At 38.6% G+C, this 18,368-nt stretch overlaps 1 protein-coding gene across 8 annotated transcripts in view; it reads right to left on the reverse strand.

Moving 5' to 3' along the window:
* myo9aa (myosin IXAa) overlaps positions 1–18,368 on the reverse strand; it is a 244,333-nt gene that overhangs the window by 68,401 nt on the left and 157,564 nt on the right. For 7 of the 8 annotated variants that reach the window (XM_067455027.1, XM_067455363.1, XM_067455282.1 and 4 more), the window contains 5 exons: positions 17,933–18,054; positions 14,588–14,729; positions 11,313–11,508; positions 7,973–8,086; positions 5,177–5,243 (listed from right to left, as the gene is read on the reverse strand). In XM_067455027.1, coding sequence (XP_067311128.1) covers positions 5,177–5,243; positions 7,973–8,086; positions 11,313–11,508; positions 14,588–14,729; positions 17,933–18,054 — 641 coding nt within the window. The remainder of the gene's footprint in view (positions 1–5,176; positions 5,244–7,972; positions 8,087–11,312; positions 11,509–14,587; positions 14,730–17,932; positions 18,055–18,368) is intronic. The other variant, XM_067455438.1, reaches the window with a different exon arrangement.

Genomic DNA, 18,368 nt, shown 5'->3' on the forward strand with positions numbered 1-18,368 from the left:
CATAAATCCCGTCTTTTTTTGGATCGTTGTTTTTTTCAGTGTTTGGGTAGTTTTTGTGTTACTCAGATCCTGGGTCAGACGTATCAACCCAGTGTTTGGGTAGTTTTTGTGTTACTCAGATCCTGGGTTAGATGTAACAACCCAGTGTTTGGGTAGTTTTTGTGTTACTCAGATCCTGGGTCAGACGTAACAACCCAGTGTTTGGGTAGTTTTTGTGTTACCCAGATCCTGAGTCAGACGTAACAACCCAGTGTTTGGGTAGTTTTTGTGTTACCGAGATCCTGGGTCAGACGTAACAACCCAGTGTTTGGGTAGTTTTTGTGTTACTCAGATCCTGGGTCAGACGTAACAACCCAGTGTTTGGGTAGTTTTTGTGTTACCCAGATCCTGGGTCAGACGTAACAACCCAGTGTTTGGGTAGTTTTTGTGTTACTCAGATCCTGGGTCAGACGTAACAACCCAGTGTTTGGGTAGTTTTTGTGTTACCCAGATCCTGGGTCAGACGTAACAACCCAGTGTTTGGGTAGTTGTTGTGTTACTCAGATCCTGGGTCAGACGTATCAACCCAGTGTTTGGGTAGTTTTTGTGTTACTCAGATCCTGGGTCAGACGTATCAACCCAGTGTTTGGGTAGTTTTTGTGTTACCCAGATCCTGGGTCAGACGTAACAACCCAGTGTTTGGGTAGTTTTTGTGTTACTCAGATCCTGGGTCAGACGTATCAACCCAGTGTTTGGGTAGTTTTTGTGTTACCCAGATCCTGGGTCAGACGTAACAACCCAGTGTTTGGGTAGTTTTTGTGTTACTCAGATCCTGGGTCAGACGTAACAACCCAGTGTTTGGGTAGTTTTTGTGTTACCCAGATCCTGGGTCAGACGTAACAACCCAGTGTTTGGGTAGTTTTTGTGTTACTCAGATCCTGGGTCAGACGTAACAACCCAGTGTTTGGGTAGTTTTTGTGTTACCCAGATCCTGGGTCAGACGTAACAACCCAGTGTTTGGGTAGTTTTTGTGTTACTCAGATCCTGGGTCAGACGTATCAACCCAGTGTTTGGGTAGTTTTTGTGTTACTCAGATCCTGGGTCAGACGTATCAACCCAGTGTTTGGGTAGTTTTTGTGTTACTCAGATCCTGGGTCAGACGTATCAACCCAGTGTTTGGGTAGTTTTTGTGTTACTCAGATCCTGGGTCAGACGTATCAACCCAGTGTTTGGGTAGTTTTTGTGTTACTCAGATCCTGGGTCAGACGTAACAACCCAGTGTTTGGGTAGTTTTTGTGTTACCCAGATCCTGGGTCAGACGTAACAACCCAGTGTTTGGGTAGTTTTTGTGTTACTCAGATCCTGGGTCAGACGTATCAACCCAGTGTTTGGGTAGTTTTTGTGTTACTCAGATCCTGGGTCAGACGTATCAACCCAGTGTTTGGGTAGTTTTTGTGTTACTCAGATCCTGGGTCAGACGTATCAACCCAGTGTTTGGGTAGTTTTTGTGTTACTCAGATCCTGGGTCAGATGTATCAACCCAGTGTTTGGGTAGTTTTTGTGTTACTCAGATCCTGGGTCAGATGTATCAACCCAGTGTTTGGGTAGTTTTTGTGTTACCCAGATCCTGGGTCAGACGTAACAACCCAGTGTTTGGGTAGTTTTTGTGTTACTCAGATCCTGGGTCAGACGTATCAACCCAGTGTTTGGGTAGTTTTTGTGTTACTCAGATCCTGGGTCAGATGTATCAACCCAGTGTTTGGGTAGTTTTTGTGTTACTCTGATCCTGGGTCAGACATATCAACCCAGTGTTTGGGTAGTTTTTGTGTTACTCAGATCCTGGGTCAGATGTATCAACCCAGTGTTTGGGTAGTTTTTGTGTTACTCTGATCCTGGGTCAGATGTATCAACCCAGGGGTAATGCAGGGCTAAATAACCCACTTTGCTAGTTAAAATTAACCCAAGACGTGTTCTGTCCTATATTAATCCAGTGTTTTTTGTGTAGAAACCAATGATATGCAGAAAATATCATCAGAGCTCTAGCAAAATGTTCCTTGTTCCATGTGTGTGTATGGACTATTAAAGGGTTACTTCAGCGATTAGCATATGGCTTTGTATCAGTAGAAACCCTGGAATATATTCAAATTATTGTGCTTTCCCCCCTCATATCTCCCTGAGACAAGAGATTTATGCATTTTATTTCTGGAAAAATTCCTCCTATGATGCAAATTGACGATTTTTGCATCATAGGAGGAATGTTTGCCCAAAGGCTAAAGACTACAGCCAGCAGAGGGAGCCATTTCCGCATGTTTTGAATCTGCGCATGGGGGATGGAGATAACACACAGCTTGCAGGGAGAGCTCAGCTCAGCTACAGGCACTCATTTAAACGGAGCTATGGTGAGCAATGTAAGTGTTTTAACTTCTCTAATTAATTTCTATGAAAGTTAAGCTTGCAAAGGCATGAACTGAAACGCGCCAGACTGAACGCGCGTTGTGAATGTATGCCGCGAGTGTAGTCGCGATTACCTCAGCTCTCATCACTCCTGCAGTTAGTGCTCAGTGCTGTGATACTCGCGCGGTGACTCACTCATTATATTGAACAGACACGTTCAGTTTTTAATTGTAGTGTCTCCTCTAACTCAGTCGCAGTAATCAAGTTGGTGGCGTTGGGAATGGCCTCACAGGGCAGCGATGCATTCTGGGAATTGTAGTCTTTCATCCCCATGGGACAAAAATACATTTTCTGTCTTTTCTCAGTCTAGAAGACACCAAATTCAAAAATAATTTCACATTTCTACTGCATTGATGAGCCAGTTTAAATACAGATTCATCTTCCAAGCGCTGAAGTACCCCTTTAACAGTGTTTGCAGCTATAACAGCTTCCACTGTTCAGCTTTCCTTAAGATTTCGGAGTGTTTCTGTGGGAATGTTTGCCCATTCGTCACATTAGAGCATTTGTGAGGTCAGGAGAAAGCCTGGTTTGCAATATCCGTTCCAGTTCATCCCAAAGGTGTTGAGGTCAGGGCCAGTCAAGTTCCTCCACACCAAACTCATCCAGCCATGTCTTTATGACTGGAGCAGAGTCATGCTGGGATAGGAAAGAGCCTTCCCCAAACTGCTCCCACAAATTTGGAAGCATATGTTTAAAAAAAAACATTATTTTTCACATGTTTTACAGCACCTCTCTCGCTAGTCTGGCTCGAACATGTCTTAAGCTCCGGTTTCGATGAAACCCCTCCTTAGGAAAAACAAAATGTACTGTGATTGGTTAGCTGACCCAGTGTGTTGTGATTGGCGCCGCTTAGTGTGTGTTTGGGAAATGTCCCGCCTCTCCACAACTGCGAGTTCTTCACGAGTGTAAATATTAATGATGGCATCGATTTCAAACCAATTTGAGCCTGATCAGACCCTGACAACGGCAACAAACCAGAGGATCCTGCAGAACAAATTTAATGCACGGCCTTTGCAAGCACAGATTTCACAGGACGTTTCAGAGTGTTATGTTTTTTTGTAATTTTCTTATACATTAAAGATATAATGTTATCCACCATTGGATCGTTATACTTCTCGGAAAGCTATGGTAATACAAACAGGAATCAATCACAAAACCATGGTTAATTTCCCTAAGGAGCAGTGAACCGTCTTACAAAAGCAACAGAAAACAAGCTGTTCTTCATAAAATGTGCAGCGCACAGATAAACGTTGGGGTTATAATGTTCAGGAACAGTGATTAAAATAAATTTCAACCCCCAAAATAATATCTCCCTTTGAAGTGGACTCTTTTTTTTTAATGCTCAAACAGCAACATTACACACTAATTAAAGTAAAAAAGTATGAAACCTCTTTAAAGTTTCCCTTACTTTTGCCTTTTGTTCTTGTTTTAAGTCCAAATATCTTAAAATTCTTATATTAAGAAGCATCTACTACATAAACAAAAGTTTGTATCTTGTTTTGGGGGAAAATAACTCAAAATGAAGTAAGCTTTTGCCTAACATAAGCTAAATAATCTGCCAATGGGGTAAGAAAAATAATCTTGTTTTCTATTTGAATTAAGATTATTTTGCTTACCCCACTGAGAGATTATTTAGCTTATTTTAGGCAAAAGCTTCTCAAACTTTTTTGGTCACGTCCCCCTTTCAACCTATGAAAAAATGTGGCGCCCCCCCAAATCAATTTAATTTCACACACACACACACACAAAAAAAAATGAAAATGGACTGTTTCTTTTTTCATTGAAATTAAACACTTTAAACATTTTTAAATTACAATTGTGTTGCTGTTGAAACTGATCAGGCATATAGTACATGAAGCGCACATAAATGCTTTAACTGTCCTTGTTAGATAATTTTTTACTTATAGGCCTACTTTTATAATGGCTATTATTGATCACACATAAACTGACATTTAACATACGAGACAGGGTTGTGTTTTATCTCATATTTAATTTTATTATAGTGATAATCATATATGCACACTTATGGCCTGAACCACATATTAATGTTTCTTTTTTTTTTTTATGTAAACAAAAAAGGCAGGTTTTTGTTTGTTATTTATAATATTGAATATAATCCATATGCGTTGCCTGAACCCCATTTGTGTGGCTATTAATGTTTGGTAACTAAATGAAAAGAGGCAGAGTGGTGTTTTATGACATTTTATTTTATTGTAGCCTAAAATATACAAAATATCTAGAGTGAGAGTGGACTTGTGTCCTCCCGTCTTCGGGAATTCGTTCTCCTGAGTCAAACTTGAACACGAGACGAGCGGAAGTACCGGCCGTCATCCAGACGCAGCTCCTGGAGCGCCTTGAACGCACGTCTATTCTGCAAACGCTCGTTTTATACGCGTGTTCAATTCGGTGTAGACGTGCGAGTGGATTCAAAATGTTCAAGCATCCAATAGACGAGAATTTGACGATCTATTCGCATTCGGTGTGAACGCAGCCTCTCCTCCTCGCCAACCACATTAACACTGAGAACAAGATATGCCTCACATTTTCTGCATTTAGCTTTTGAATGACCAGCACCTGCCTGGGATGTCTGTGAGATATGTCTGTCTACTGCTTTTCTCCTGTCTTTTATAAAAGTCTTATCATCTTACAAATCTTCCATGCGACGTCAGGTAACTTGGCAGTTTTTTTTAATGTCTTTTATTTTCTACATATCTGTACATATGTAGACATGAGGCGCTCTTACCGCTGATTAAGTGCGTTGCTTCCCTGCAGATCAGAGAGTGGAGTGCGTGGATTCCTCCGGTTCACACCTGAAACAGATCACAAAGCCTGTACAACACACTGCTCGCACACACATGGGTAATATGAGGACGAGTGAGAGGTTATGAGAGGACTGTGATGAGCTCATGAGAATAACAGGATGTGATTAAAGCTGATGATGAAATTAAACTTCAATTAGAGGTGAATTACTTGAAACATGCTTCTGTGAATCAGGCACACACACTGTCACACACACACATGCACACACCTCTCTCTCTCTCTCTCCCACCCACATGCATACACAGACTCAGACACGCGCTCTCTCTCTCACACATATTTGCACAAACATATGCAGACTCAGACTCAGACACACACACACACACACACACACACACACACACACACACACACACACACACACACACACACACACACACACACACACACACACACACACACACACACACACAAGCATAAGCACACTCAGACACACACTCTTTCACACATATGCACACCCAGACACTCTCTCACATACACACACACACATGCACACGCACACTCAGACACACACACGCACACTCAGACACACACACACTCTCTCTCTCTCTCTCTCTCTCTCTCACATTCACACACACACACATGCATACACAGACTCAGACACACACTCTCTCTCACACACACATATGCACAAAATAAGCACACTCAGACTCAGACACACACTCTCTCTCACACACATGCACATTCAGACACTCTCTCTCGCTCTCTCACACACACACACATGCATACACATGCACACGCACACACAGACACACTCTCACTCTCTTTCACAAACACACACAGACACTCTCGTACTCCACGCACACTGGGTTCAGATATATACATTTAAAATCACCTGGAGACTTACAACTAAAGCTGGGTGATATTTTGAAATATAATATATAATTTATTTGAAATATTTTTGGTGGCAATTAAGCAACATTGCAGGACCTTAATGAACTTTTTTATTCAGTGAGTTAAGCTCTTTATTGGTTTAACCACATTCGTAATCTTTTCAAACTCTTCATTTCAATAAACCGGTCCAACATATATTGGTGCAATATGTATGGTATATAAAAATACATTTTGGTCCAAAAATAAAAAAAACTACGACTTTATTCAGCATTGTCTTCAGTTCGGGTTTGTTTTCAATCCTCAAATAAAGATTTGAACGTAATGAATCAGCGTATTGATTCATGATTCGGATCGCTAATGTCACGTGATTTCAGCGGTTTGACACGCGATCCGAATTATGAATCAATACGCTGATTCATAACCGTTCGAATCTTTCTTTAAAGGTCCCGTTCTTCGCGATTCCATCTTTCAAACTTTAGTAAGTGTGTAATGTTGCTGTTAGAGCATAAATAATACCTGTAAAATTATAAAGCTCAAAGTTCAATGCCAAGCGAGATATTTTATCTAACAGAAGTTCCCTTTCAAAGCCTACAGCGAACGGCCGGTTTGGACTACAGCAGGAAGTGCAGGGATGTAATGATGTCACTAGAACCGTTTGTTAACTAAAGCTCCGCCCACGAGAACACGCAAAATAGGGGGCGTGGTCTCGTTGCTCTCTCACGTGGAGAAGAGCGCGCATTCAGCGCTTGCATCTCCCCGTTATGGTAAGAGGCGGGACCTTAAGGGGCAAAGTGCGCTAAGCTGCTGTCCAATCACAACACGGGAAGCGCTGGCCCAATCAGAACTCGTTACGTGTTTCTGAAGGAGGGACTTCATAGAACAAGGAAATCATCAGGTCGTTTTTAGGACAGAGGAAACAGTGCTGTACAGATAAGTCAAGTGTGTGGAAAATACTGTGTTTTTTTACTCGCGAAACATGAACTCATGTAATATTGCAGACTGTAAACGTAATCAAAGCTTCGGAAACACACGAAGAACGGGACCTTTAAGGATTGAAAACAAATGCGGAAGAGAAGACAATGCTGAATAAAGTCGTAGTTTTTGTTATTTTTGGACCCAAATGTATTTTGGATGCTTCAAGAGACTCTAATTAACCCACTGATGTCTCATATGGACTACTGTGATGATGTTTTTATTCCCTTTCTGGACATGGACAGTATAGTGTGCATAGACTTGCATACGCTCTCGGACTAAATATAAAATAAACTGTGTTCTGAAGATGAACGAGGTCTTACGGGTGTGGAACGACATTAGGGGGAGGAGTTAATGATATAAATTTCATTTTTGGGTGAACTAACCCTTCAACTACTAATTTTGAGAGGAGTAAATAGAATGCATCGTTTTTCAATTATAAATCACCCAGCCCTAACTACAGATTGAATTATGAAGAAAGGTTTCCTTCTAGCAGAAAGGAATAATAAAGCTTTATTATTATTATTATTATTTTGTGTCTAGTCTATAACCCGAGCTACCTCCATCAAGCAGCCCTATCGTGAGCCCGCTGTCCTCGGAGGGCGAGAGAAACGAATGCATACTCATGCTGGGGCTCCAGTGAGGGGACAGAGGTGGGCTGCCCAAAAAGCATGCATGCTGGACTAAAACCCAGAGAGAGGGCTGTTAGTGAAAAATGACATAATGCAGGAAAGCAAGACAGGTGCAAGACAGGATGGGCAGAGACATGAGGACGAGACTTGACAGCTTCAGCTCTGAATCCAATCAATGATTCTGTTGCATATGTGTAGCTGAAGAGGAATGCATTTATAGAGCCGCATGTCTTGGCCCAGGGTGCATGGAGTGAGGAGACGAGATGAAGGAAAGGCAGCCTTACTGTATTTCTCCTCTTTGCACCTCTGCAGGATCTCTAAGCTTCTCTGATGCACAGGGTGATGCAGAAAACTAAAGCTATCCACACTTTTCACAACCGGAGCAGCAGCATCATGCCCTTAGGAAGCCAAAAAAACAACAACACACACAAGAAAGAGAGAAGAGAGAGAAAAGACAGATTAAATAGGGAGAAATAAGATGTGCTTGTCTACAAGGATTGACACGCGAAGCCAAACGTCGACTTGTTTGCATTACATGGTTTTCGGTGTTCACACATCAGTGAAATGCAGTGCGACCCATAATGCACTCACAGTTCAAACTCACCATGTGTGAGGCATCAAAGCATAGATCAACTACTAATGTCCAAACTTGTAATTAAGGAAGAAAGGCATACAGATACTGAAAAGCTGGAGAGCAGGGCAATAGAAATCAAGCAAGAGGAGCTGGGCTAACATGGCGTGATTCGCTAGCCAACATACTTACAAAATAGCCCTATTATTGTATAAGATGTTGAACATATTCTTATGCACAATAGCAATGATTGTTATGCAGCTAAATGAGACTGATTGATAAAAGATGCAGACCCCTGAAAATGAACAACACTGTTAAATGTGACAAAAGCTCGATATGCCAAAAATAAAACCCTCGTGGACCACCGGTTACAGCTGATCACAAAACAAAAATTAAAATAAAAAATAAAACATCAAATAAAATGATCTGTAGTGATGCTTAAAAAGTGTACACAACTGTTTAAAAGTTTGGGGTCAGTACGATTTTTTTTAATAATACATTTCACCAAGGACTCATTAAATTGATCTAAAGTGACAGTAGAGACAATTATAAAAATTTTGTATGTCAAATAAATGCTGATATTTTTAACTTTTCTGAAAAATAATACTTTTTGATTGATTTAATTTGATTCATTTAATGATTTCTACAAAAAAAATATGAAGCAGCACCACTGTTTTCAACATTGATGACAATAAGAAATGTTTCTCAAATCAGCAAATTAGAATGATTTCTGTAGGATCATGTGACACTGAGGAAGCTGGAAATTCATCTTTGCCATCACTGAAATAACATACTAAAAATTTAAAGCTCCACTGTGTGATATTTTCCCCCATCTAGCGGTGTAAAGGTATATGACCATCCAGTGAATAATAGTTTCTGTTCCTCTCAATTTAGATTTCGTTTCAACTCCTACGGTGGCCGATTTGGTCATGGCTTCCAGCTCGACCTCTTCGGTGAGTGTTGCTTTTGAAAGTGATGAGCAGGCAACGTCGGCGTTCTTTTTAAAATCGTTGCTCCTCATGAGCTCTTTCCATCTTGGAAAGGCCACTCCAATATTTACTTTTGTCTTGTTGATTTGCCTGTCGCGTTGCCGTCTTAATTCTCTTTTCCGCTTCCTTGGCGACTCTGATACATATCCCGCAATGTTACTAGGTCCCCGACCCGAGTCGAATTCGGTAATCAATCCCGGGACGTGGTTGCTTTCACACAGAAGGCGACCCGGCAATGCTCCGGGAATATTGCGGGTCCGACGTGCAGTGTGAAAGGGGCTTAAGAGTGATCCTCCATCATCATATAGCAGCCTCAAGCAATCCTCCTCTTCACATTCGACACAGTGCCATCGAGTGTAAAAACGCGAAAAGTGAAGCTTGATGTGTGTCCCTCTTTGGCAAATGTACTTTCAAGATGGAGGAGCAACATGGCGACCGCCATCCGAACCCTCAACACTTATGTATTTTCAATGGTATATTATAAAATTACGAGAATGCATTATTACTTGAAAAAAGTAAATATACATTAATGAGCACATATATTTTTGAAAGAACTAAGTGATTTTAGCTAAGAATAAACTCAAAAAGTTACACAGTGTAGCTTAAAAAATGCAAGTAATTTGAATATATTGTGAATTATTATTGCATTTACTGTATTTTTGATCAAATAAATGCAGCTTTGGTGAGCAGAAGAGACATTAAAACATTGTTAAAGCATGATATTCTATGAAAGGAGGATATGATGTTCAAAAGCTTGTTTAGAACCATTTAGACGTCTGATATATAATGCAATATATAATTTATAAAATGCATTAACTGAAGTATTTTGATGGTTAGAACTACATTGTCCAAAGTCAATTTGCATAGAAAAGAACCCCAAAACTAGTATTTTTAGGCAGTGGAATAATTTATGGGTCCAAGATGTGTACATGACATGTAATGCCTGAAGAATCTTCAGCACAAACTACCGTATATACCCGAATATAAGACAAGATTTGTGTCCTTAAAATAGGCTGAAAAATGGGGGGGTCGTCTTATATTCGCGATATTGACAAAATCACGGGGGAAAGGGAGAATTCAGGGGCAAACAGAAGAGGGCGCCAACACGATAGGCTACGTAACTAGTGACAGTTTACTTGCACACCAGTAAGCCGGTTAATGCGTTAACCGCATTAACATACATACATAATTATAGTATTTTTGTGGCAATGTTATTAATTTTTGTCACTCATTCATTCATTTCTGAACTCATTGACAGAGTGCACTTTATTTTGTGAAAATTAATCCAAATATTTAATGAATGGTGTTAAAATGTTGTTTCCAATGAATTATCAGTAAAAAAAAATTGTAACACTATTTTACAGTTATTAACTATTAACCACTTACTTATTACTAGGATATTGTCTGTTTATTAGTACTTATAAAGCACATATTAATGCCTTACCTAATACCTTATTCTACAGCCCTTAATCCGACCCAATACCTAAACTTAAATGCTACAAAAACTACCTTACTAACTATTAATAAGCAGTAAATTAGGAGTTTATTGAGGCAAAAGTCGTAGTTAATAGTGAATATGTGTTCCCCATACTAAAGTGTTACCAAAATATGACTTTGTTATAAAACAGGGCATTGATTTCATACATGACCTCTGTAGAGGACACCGGGATGTTTATTTATCAGGCATTTTAGGAAGTGAATAGGGAAAGAAATTACATATTAATGTTCCTATAAAATATTAGATATTATGAAAATGTTGCCAATTATTACTCCCATTTTACACTTATTTTTGCATTAAATGTTCGATGAACACATTAGCATGCAAATTATATCCAGTGTGTAGATACATTGCATTGAATGGGAAAACCCATGTATGGTCATTTTACCCACATATTGCATGAAGTAAAATGGCATATCAATGCATTATGTTATGTTTTTTCCCACATAAATCTATTTTTACCCAAAAATAAGTCTGGAAAATGGAAGGGTCGTCTTATATTCGGGTATATACGGTACAAGCATCTGACCAGGGAAAAAAAAGTGTGCATGTTTCATTTGACTCACCGCTGCGTTTCTCCACGTGTCTCTTCCCAGCGTCCCTGAAGGCCACCATGGCTCTGAAATAGGCCCGGAGCACAGCCCAGCGGAAGGTGGCCACCGGGTCAATACCAATCAGGCCACAGATGAAGGCGTTCTTACTGCTCTTGAGGAGCGCAACGATATCTGGCCGCATGTGGTCCGTATTCTTCTCTCTGAAGTCCTGGGACAGACAGCATGTCAGACAGACAGACGGTCAGATAACTGGACATCAGCACATCTACTCAATGAAACATCAGTGGAGAGAGAGAGAGAGAGAGAGAGAGAGAGAGAGAGAGAGAGAGAGAGAGAGAGAGAGAGAGAGAGAGAGAGAGAGAGAGAGAGAGAGAGAGAGAGAGAGAGAGAGAGAGAGAGAGAGAGAGAGAGAGAGAGAGAGAGAGAGAGAGAGAGAGAGAGAGAGAGAGAGAAGCCTGCACAGCTCCATTATGTAATGCGCGAACAAAGGCTTTGTATTGTAAATAAGAGGATCAGCGACTCATGACTGTCAAACGCTGCCAAACTTAGGCCTTTCTTTTATGATTGTTGCTTGTCAAATTGTTACGACCTTAGGGACATCTTGAGTAAAAGCCAAGGAACTAACATTTAAAGGGGCGGTTCCGTGGTTTTTTCTAGGCTTGGTTGTGTTTATGGGGCGCAGTATAACATATCTTAATACTTCTTTCTATTTAAACTCTGTATTTTTCTTATATTTGCTTATATTCCACTGTCCTTTGAACGGCTCGTTCGCTTCCTGCTTCTGAAGCTCATCCCTCTGAAAAACGCAATGGTCTTAGATTGGTTAGATGGCCAAATGTAGTTTCCTGTATTTTTATTGGCTGAAGTGCCAAGCACAGGTTAAGGCCACGCCCCTTCCCATTACGGGCAGAAGTCACATCTGCGGAGACTAGCAAGGGTTTATGATATCACCAACCCAGGAAGAAGCTCGTTGTAGTCCAAACCGCCATTTTTGTAGGCAATAAACTGCCGTAACTTTAAAAGACAATATCTCCGTTTGCATTGAACTTTCAGCGCTGTAACTTTGCAGATACTGTTTATGCGCGAGCAGCGACATTACACACTAACTAAAGTTAAAAAAGTAAAAACGCATGCAGTCACCCCTTTAAGTCAAACATTTTAGCAAAATCTATGAAACACCCAAAAGTGGTACCGAAGTTTTACCTGGGAAACAAACCAATAGGTTTTGGCAAAAATGAGTGTGCCAGATCTTTCATTGCGCTAAAGCAACACATTGCCAGCCCTTGATTTGTTAACATAAACAGCCTGAGTGGGATGCTGGGACTTCACACACAGTTACTCATTACTGTCATGGAGCCATAAGCGACAAACTGAGAGTTACTCATTATATACTATAAATAGTCATGTGACAAAGGCATCACACCCGCTTTACATTCAGTGGCTGTAGAGGTCAAATAACAAGCCACTGCGAATCAACGGCACTGAAGGAAGAATGTGCTGAACTCAGAACCACATGCTACTGTTACTATTTCTGCCATTGAAAGATATGGTCAAAATTAAGGGTGTGCGATATTGATAATGACTAGCAATAATTAGACAGTATTTAGCTGAGTGTGTGTTACTGTACTCTGCCAGGTTTAGGACTGACATGAACCAGTGACTCTTAAAGTGTTTGATTTGATTTTCTTTATATTCTGTGTGGTGATCAGTCCTTTCCAAAAAGTTTAAAATGAATTTTTCTTATCAATTAAATATATGCATCATCTTTTGTGTCAAATTCTTACATTTAATCAGTAAATTAAATTAGAAAAGCTCACTTTTAATGAGCTTAGAGGGACATAAACATATTTAACCAGCTGTTTCTAATGCATAAATAATGTTCGTGTTTTAAATATAATAAGTTGAATATTGATATTTTTAAACAAAAACAAAAAAATGAAAAGATACTTTAAATTTGAAATTAAAACCGCCTGTAGGTGGCAGCAAGTCACTGTTAATGAGAGAGTCATTAGCCATGTTTCCATCCAAAGTTGTAGATGTAACTTGTGCGCAAAATTGCAATATCGCATAAAAACATTGGCGAATAAAGCACCGTTTCAATCCAATGAGTCGAAGAGAAAATAATCGTCACTTCCTGATAAACTAAGAAACATCGGAGAAGCGACCATATATAATCACTTTCATATAATATAAATGATTTGCGTCTCAATAAACGTGCAGTCGTGCTGCTTTCAGAGGCAGATGCTGCTGTTTGGGAACGCAGTCGTGTCAGACAGTTCTAGGAGGAAATATACCGAGCATCTTTGACCACAGACTTCTGAATGACCTAAACATCATTTCAGACGCTTTGTCCACTGGTTAGTGCAGTTATGCCGTTACATCACGAAAGTCACGTGGTTGTTTTTAGCACTATCGAGGAATTTATTCTGTAAAGACATTTCCATTGTAGTTTATGCGCATGTTTTCATATCAAACAGAAAATTGATCCGTCTCAAACGAGCGCATGTTTTTTATGCGCATTTTTAATCCACTTTTACTAGCAACGGAAACAATTATTTAGCACGCCCTGCTCATTGTCTAAAAAGGCTTGTCCCTTGTCTCGTCATTTGTGAGTCAAGACTTGATGTGTGTGTTATAAGCAGAGTGTACACACATTGTGCCCTGCCTACAGCACTCGATGAACTACTAACTGATATAAATATAAGACATACAGAGGTATTTTTGCCCCTTATCTTGAATATTGAGGGTATTATAAATGCATTTTAATGGACTAAATCACAGAGAATGTGTGCAGTCAAAGTGCACACTGCAAAAAAAGCTATTCTTACTTAGTATATTTGTCTTGTTTCTAGTCCAAATATCTAAAAATTCTTACAACAAGAAGTATTTACTAGACAAGCTAAAGTAATTGTCTTGTTTTGGGTGAAAATAACTCAAAATGAAGAGAGTTTTTGCTTAAAATAAGTACAATAATCTGCCAATGGGGTGAGAAAAATAAGAGTTGTGAGTGGTTCTGAATTTATCAATGTTGCCTAGGATTGCTAAGTAAGTATATAATACAGGATCATCTTTTATAGTCGTATTCATACTACGGCAGCTCTGCATCTGGTTTGTTTGAAGAGTTTGTTTCAGAACCTGCCACATTTTCTCACATATTTCGGTCCAGAGAGGCATAAATGAACACGGAAAACATGCAACCACACCAAAATAATTAGTCCGAGATCGCCTTAAAGTGCTCAATGCATAAAACTGATCGAACCCTTTGTGTAGCTCTATACAGCACTGACCTTCACTCCATATTTGACTTTGCCTGCATAGTGTTTAATGATGAAGGCCGGCTCCATGACTGCAGGAAACTCAATATAGCCGTTTCCCTCATGCTGCCGCTTGAACTTGTCCAGGAGGGTCTGATTGGTGGCCTGTGGGAAGCTGTAAAACACAGAGAGAGCATTAGAGAAAATCCATTGTTTTTCTGCACTTTCACCAGATGACTTGAATATCTCTATTTGGAAATAATTAATCATCCTAAAACTATTTTTATGAGGAGTGAATGTGCATAGAAAAACTAATTAGGAAAGATAAATACAATAGAACAAAGATACAAATGACTTTTTAGACTTACCTGAAAAACACAAAGCACTGCTTGGTAAATCTAACAGTGTTCAGGTACAAAAATTGAATAACCAAATGTAAAATAACACTGCATAGTCTTTATAATTTTTTGTTCAAGCTACAAAAGTGATTTTCTCTGTGTCTTTTGTAGTTTACTTAACATTAATGACAGACAGCAGCAGAACTTTTTTATGGTATATGATTATTGTATTTGATGATATTATAATGTATGTTAATTATCTGTAGCTGTTTGTCATCTTCATCTGCTTGTTTATTTGTAATAAGCATGCTGACTGTTACTATGTTTTTCTATTGATTGTACTGATTAACTATATTCTGAAGCGACCTTGGGTTCCTGAAAAGCACTATAATAAAGCATTATTATTATTAATTAAATGTTAGGCTGCTGTCACTTTAAGAGTGAATGCATGGATCCAACATACTGTTACACATCCGTTTTCTTACTCAATTGTTCACATTCACTTAAGAAATAATTGACGGTGTTTATGAGGATACTTGCAGAGACAGGAATTGTGACAATTTTGCATGTGTGTGTCCATTCAAGCACAAAAAGACGAGAAAGAGAACTGAATGTTAGGGTTAATACTTTGAATGCTTTAAGAATTTTAATTTTGAATTTAGTATTTTTTTATCATGTCATTACAATGTTTAGAGCATAAGAAACAAATGAGATTTTTTTTGTGTGTGAAAAATTATATTATGTTCATATGTTATGCTATGTCCTCATAAGTGGACACCAGGACTCAATTGTTTAAAAATTAAAATGACATGTACAGGCAAAAACAATGGGATTTTCTTTATATTCACCAATCAATTTTTAGGTTTTCTATATTTCGTTTTTACCAAAGTTTGTTTAAAGATGATTCTTGACTACGTTATGAAACAACATATTTTACTTCATGCAATATGTGGGTAAAATGACCATACATGGGTTTTCCCATGCAATGCAATGTATCTACACACTGGATATAATTTGCATATTAATGTGTTCTTGGAGCATGTAATGCAAAAATAAGTGTAATAATGGGAACTAATAATTGGCAACATTTTCATAATAATATCTAATATTTCATAGGAACATTAATATGTAATTTCTTTCCCTATTCACTTCCTAAAATGCCTGATAAATAAACATCCCGGTGTCCTCTACAGAGGTCATGTATGAAATCAATGCCCTGTTTTATAACAAAGTCATATTTTGGTGACACTTTAGTATGGGGAACACATATTCACTGTTAACTACGACTTTTTCCTCAATAAACTCCTAATTTACTGCTTATTAATAGTTAGTACGGTAGTTATGTAGCATTTAAGTTTAGGTATTGGGTCGGATTAAGAGATGTAGAATAAGACAATATCCTAGTAATATGCATGATAATAAGCAACTAGTTAATAACTGAACCTTAAAATAAAGTGTCACCCATTGTTTTATTAGAGATGAGATGTTGATTCATAACAAATCATTCATGACTTTAATTATCATTCAAATTTGGCTGGGTGGTTAATAACATATTTTTCTGTGGTGTGACAAACTCAGATCACATACTTAATTTTGACTTTACATGGTCTTTAAACAATAACTAACTACACAATATTACGAAACATCATATTTCTGTAAGAGTGCTACATTTGATCATTCAGTTATTTTTAAAGACCAAGGACATCTAGACTTAAAAATGCACTAAAATACAAATGTCCTCGTACAGGAAGTTTCTTACATTTCTAAACTGACAGGACTGACAACGTGCAAAAGATAAACTTTCAACTATGATGATTAAACCTCTAATTAATCCGCGAGTCGCACGCGATCCTGTCCGTACAGATCACGAACAACTACGATCCCTCCTTGACATGCACATCCTGCAAATGTGACTGCCACAGATGTGCACATGTACTTTTTAATTTAAACACTTTGCCCCACTGGAGGTTTGCTGAGGTCCCCTATTGAGAACCGGAGAGTGAGAGCGGTCATCTAGGGAGCGTGACTGATATGTAACAAAGACCGTATATTATAATCCTGTGCAGTTCCTCTGGCCATGAGAAGAATGAGATCTGCTGCCAAAACTCCAGAGAAAAGCAGCACAGCCACAGGAAGAGGAAGAATGAGACATTAGAGATTTGAGCTATGAGGAACACTGATGTGGAGTCAGATTTCCAGCTATTTTAGGCAAAGAGAACCTCTAGGATACTACCATAATCCGAGATTTTTATTTGTTTTATTTGATTATAAAATATTATTATATATTATATAATAATCAATTATAAAACAACTTTTATATCCTGTTTCATACCCTGTATTTGCTTCCCCTTGCTTTTATTTTTGAAAAACATGGTGTCTCCTTTCATCTGTATGCCGATGATACTCAAATCTACCTTCCCAAGCCAAAAACAAATTCTCTCTCCAGCCTCTTTTCGATTGCCTTATTGAACTAAAGATATTTCTGTATAGCCCGATACGAGACTTGAGATCACGTGATCGTGGCCTACTGACAGTACCTAGAGTTAGGCTTAAAAATCGTGGCGATCGTGCTTTCGCTATGCTGGACCCAAACTTTGGAATAGCCTTCCTCTCTGTATTAGGGTCGCTCCTTCTCTAAATACGTTTAAATCTTATGCTGTCTTAGCTCTCCTTGTTTATTGTTGATTGTTTATTTGTGTGCTTGTTCTTGTTCTTTTACTTCTTTATTTTCTTGTTTTTCTTTGTTTTCTTTTATACCTTGTACATAAGAAACAAGGAGTTGTTTCCTTGTTTGTTAGGTTGAACTTTGTTCAACCTTGGTTGTGTTTAAATGTGCTCTATAAATAAACATTGATTGATTGATTGATTGATTGATTGATTGATTGATTGATTGATTGATTGATTAAAAAGTAAAGTATGTTTCATATTTACACTCAAGAGATTCCACATTGGTCTGACTGGCAATAATACATATAGTACTTTAATCTTTATGAAGCCACTTTCCAGTGTTAGAAGTGTGAAGTGAAAGGGTCAGACGTACTTGCACTCTTCGTCCAGTAGGTGGAGCAGCGCTGTAGGCTTCTTGCTGATGAGGTTGATGCATCCGGTGTTATCGATGTAATCAATGTTATGCCAGGTAATGCCTTCTTCTCGGTACTCTTCCTGTAAGAAACAAAACACATTGAACACTTAAAATCAGTAATTATGAAGAGTCATCAAAAATTGACCATTACCTGTTTCCTGATTGTTTAAAGGGGCGATTCTGTGTTTTATTTCTATGCTTGGTTGTGTTTATGGGGCTTAGTATAACATGTCTTAATGCCGTATTTTTCCTATAAACTAAAATTGTGATTTAATATCTATTATTATAGGAAAGAGAAGTCAAGTGTTGATTTGAGAGGGTTAACTAACTTGGTCGTCACTTTAAAAAATAAAAACTTTAATTTAACAAACAAAAAAAATGCTCCAAACATTTT

The sequence above is a fragment of the Pseudorasbora parva genome, chromosome 1 (genome assembly GCF_024679245.1).
Source record: "Pseudorasbora parva isolate DD20220531a chromosome 1, ASM2467924v1, whole genome shotgun sequence".
Taxonomy (NCBI): Eukaryota; Metazoa; Chordata; class Actinopteri; order Cypriniformes; family Gobionidae; genus Pseudorasbora; species Pseudorasbora parva.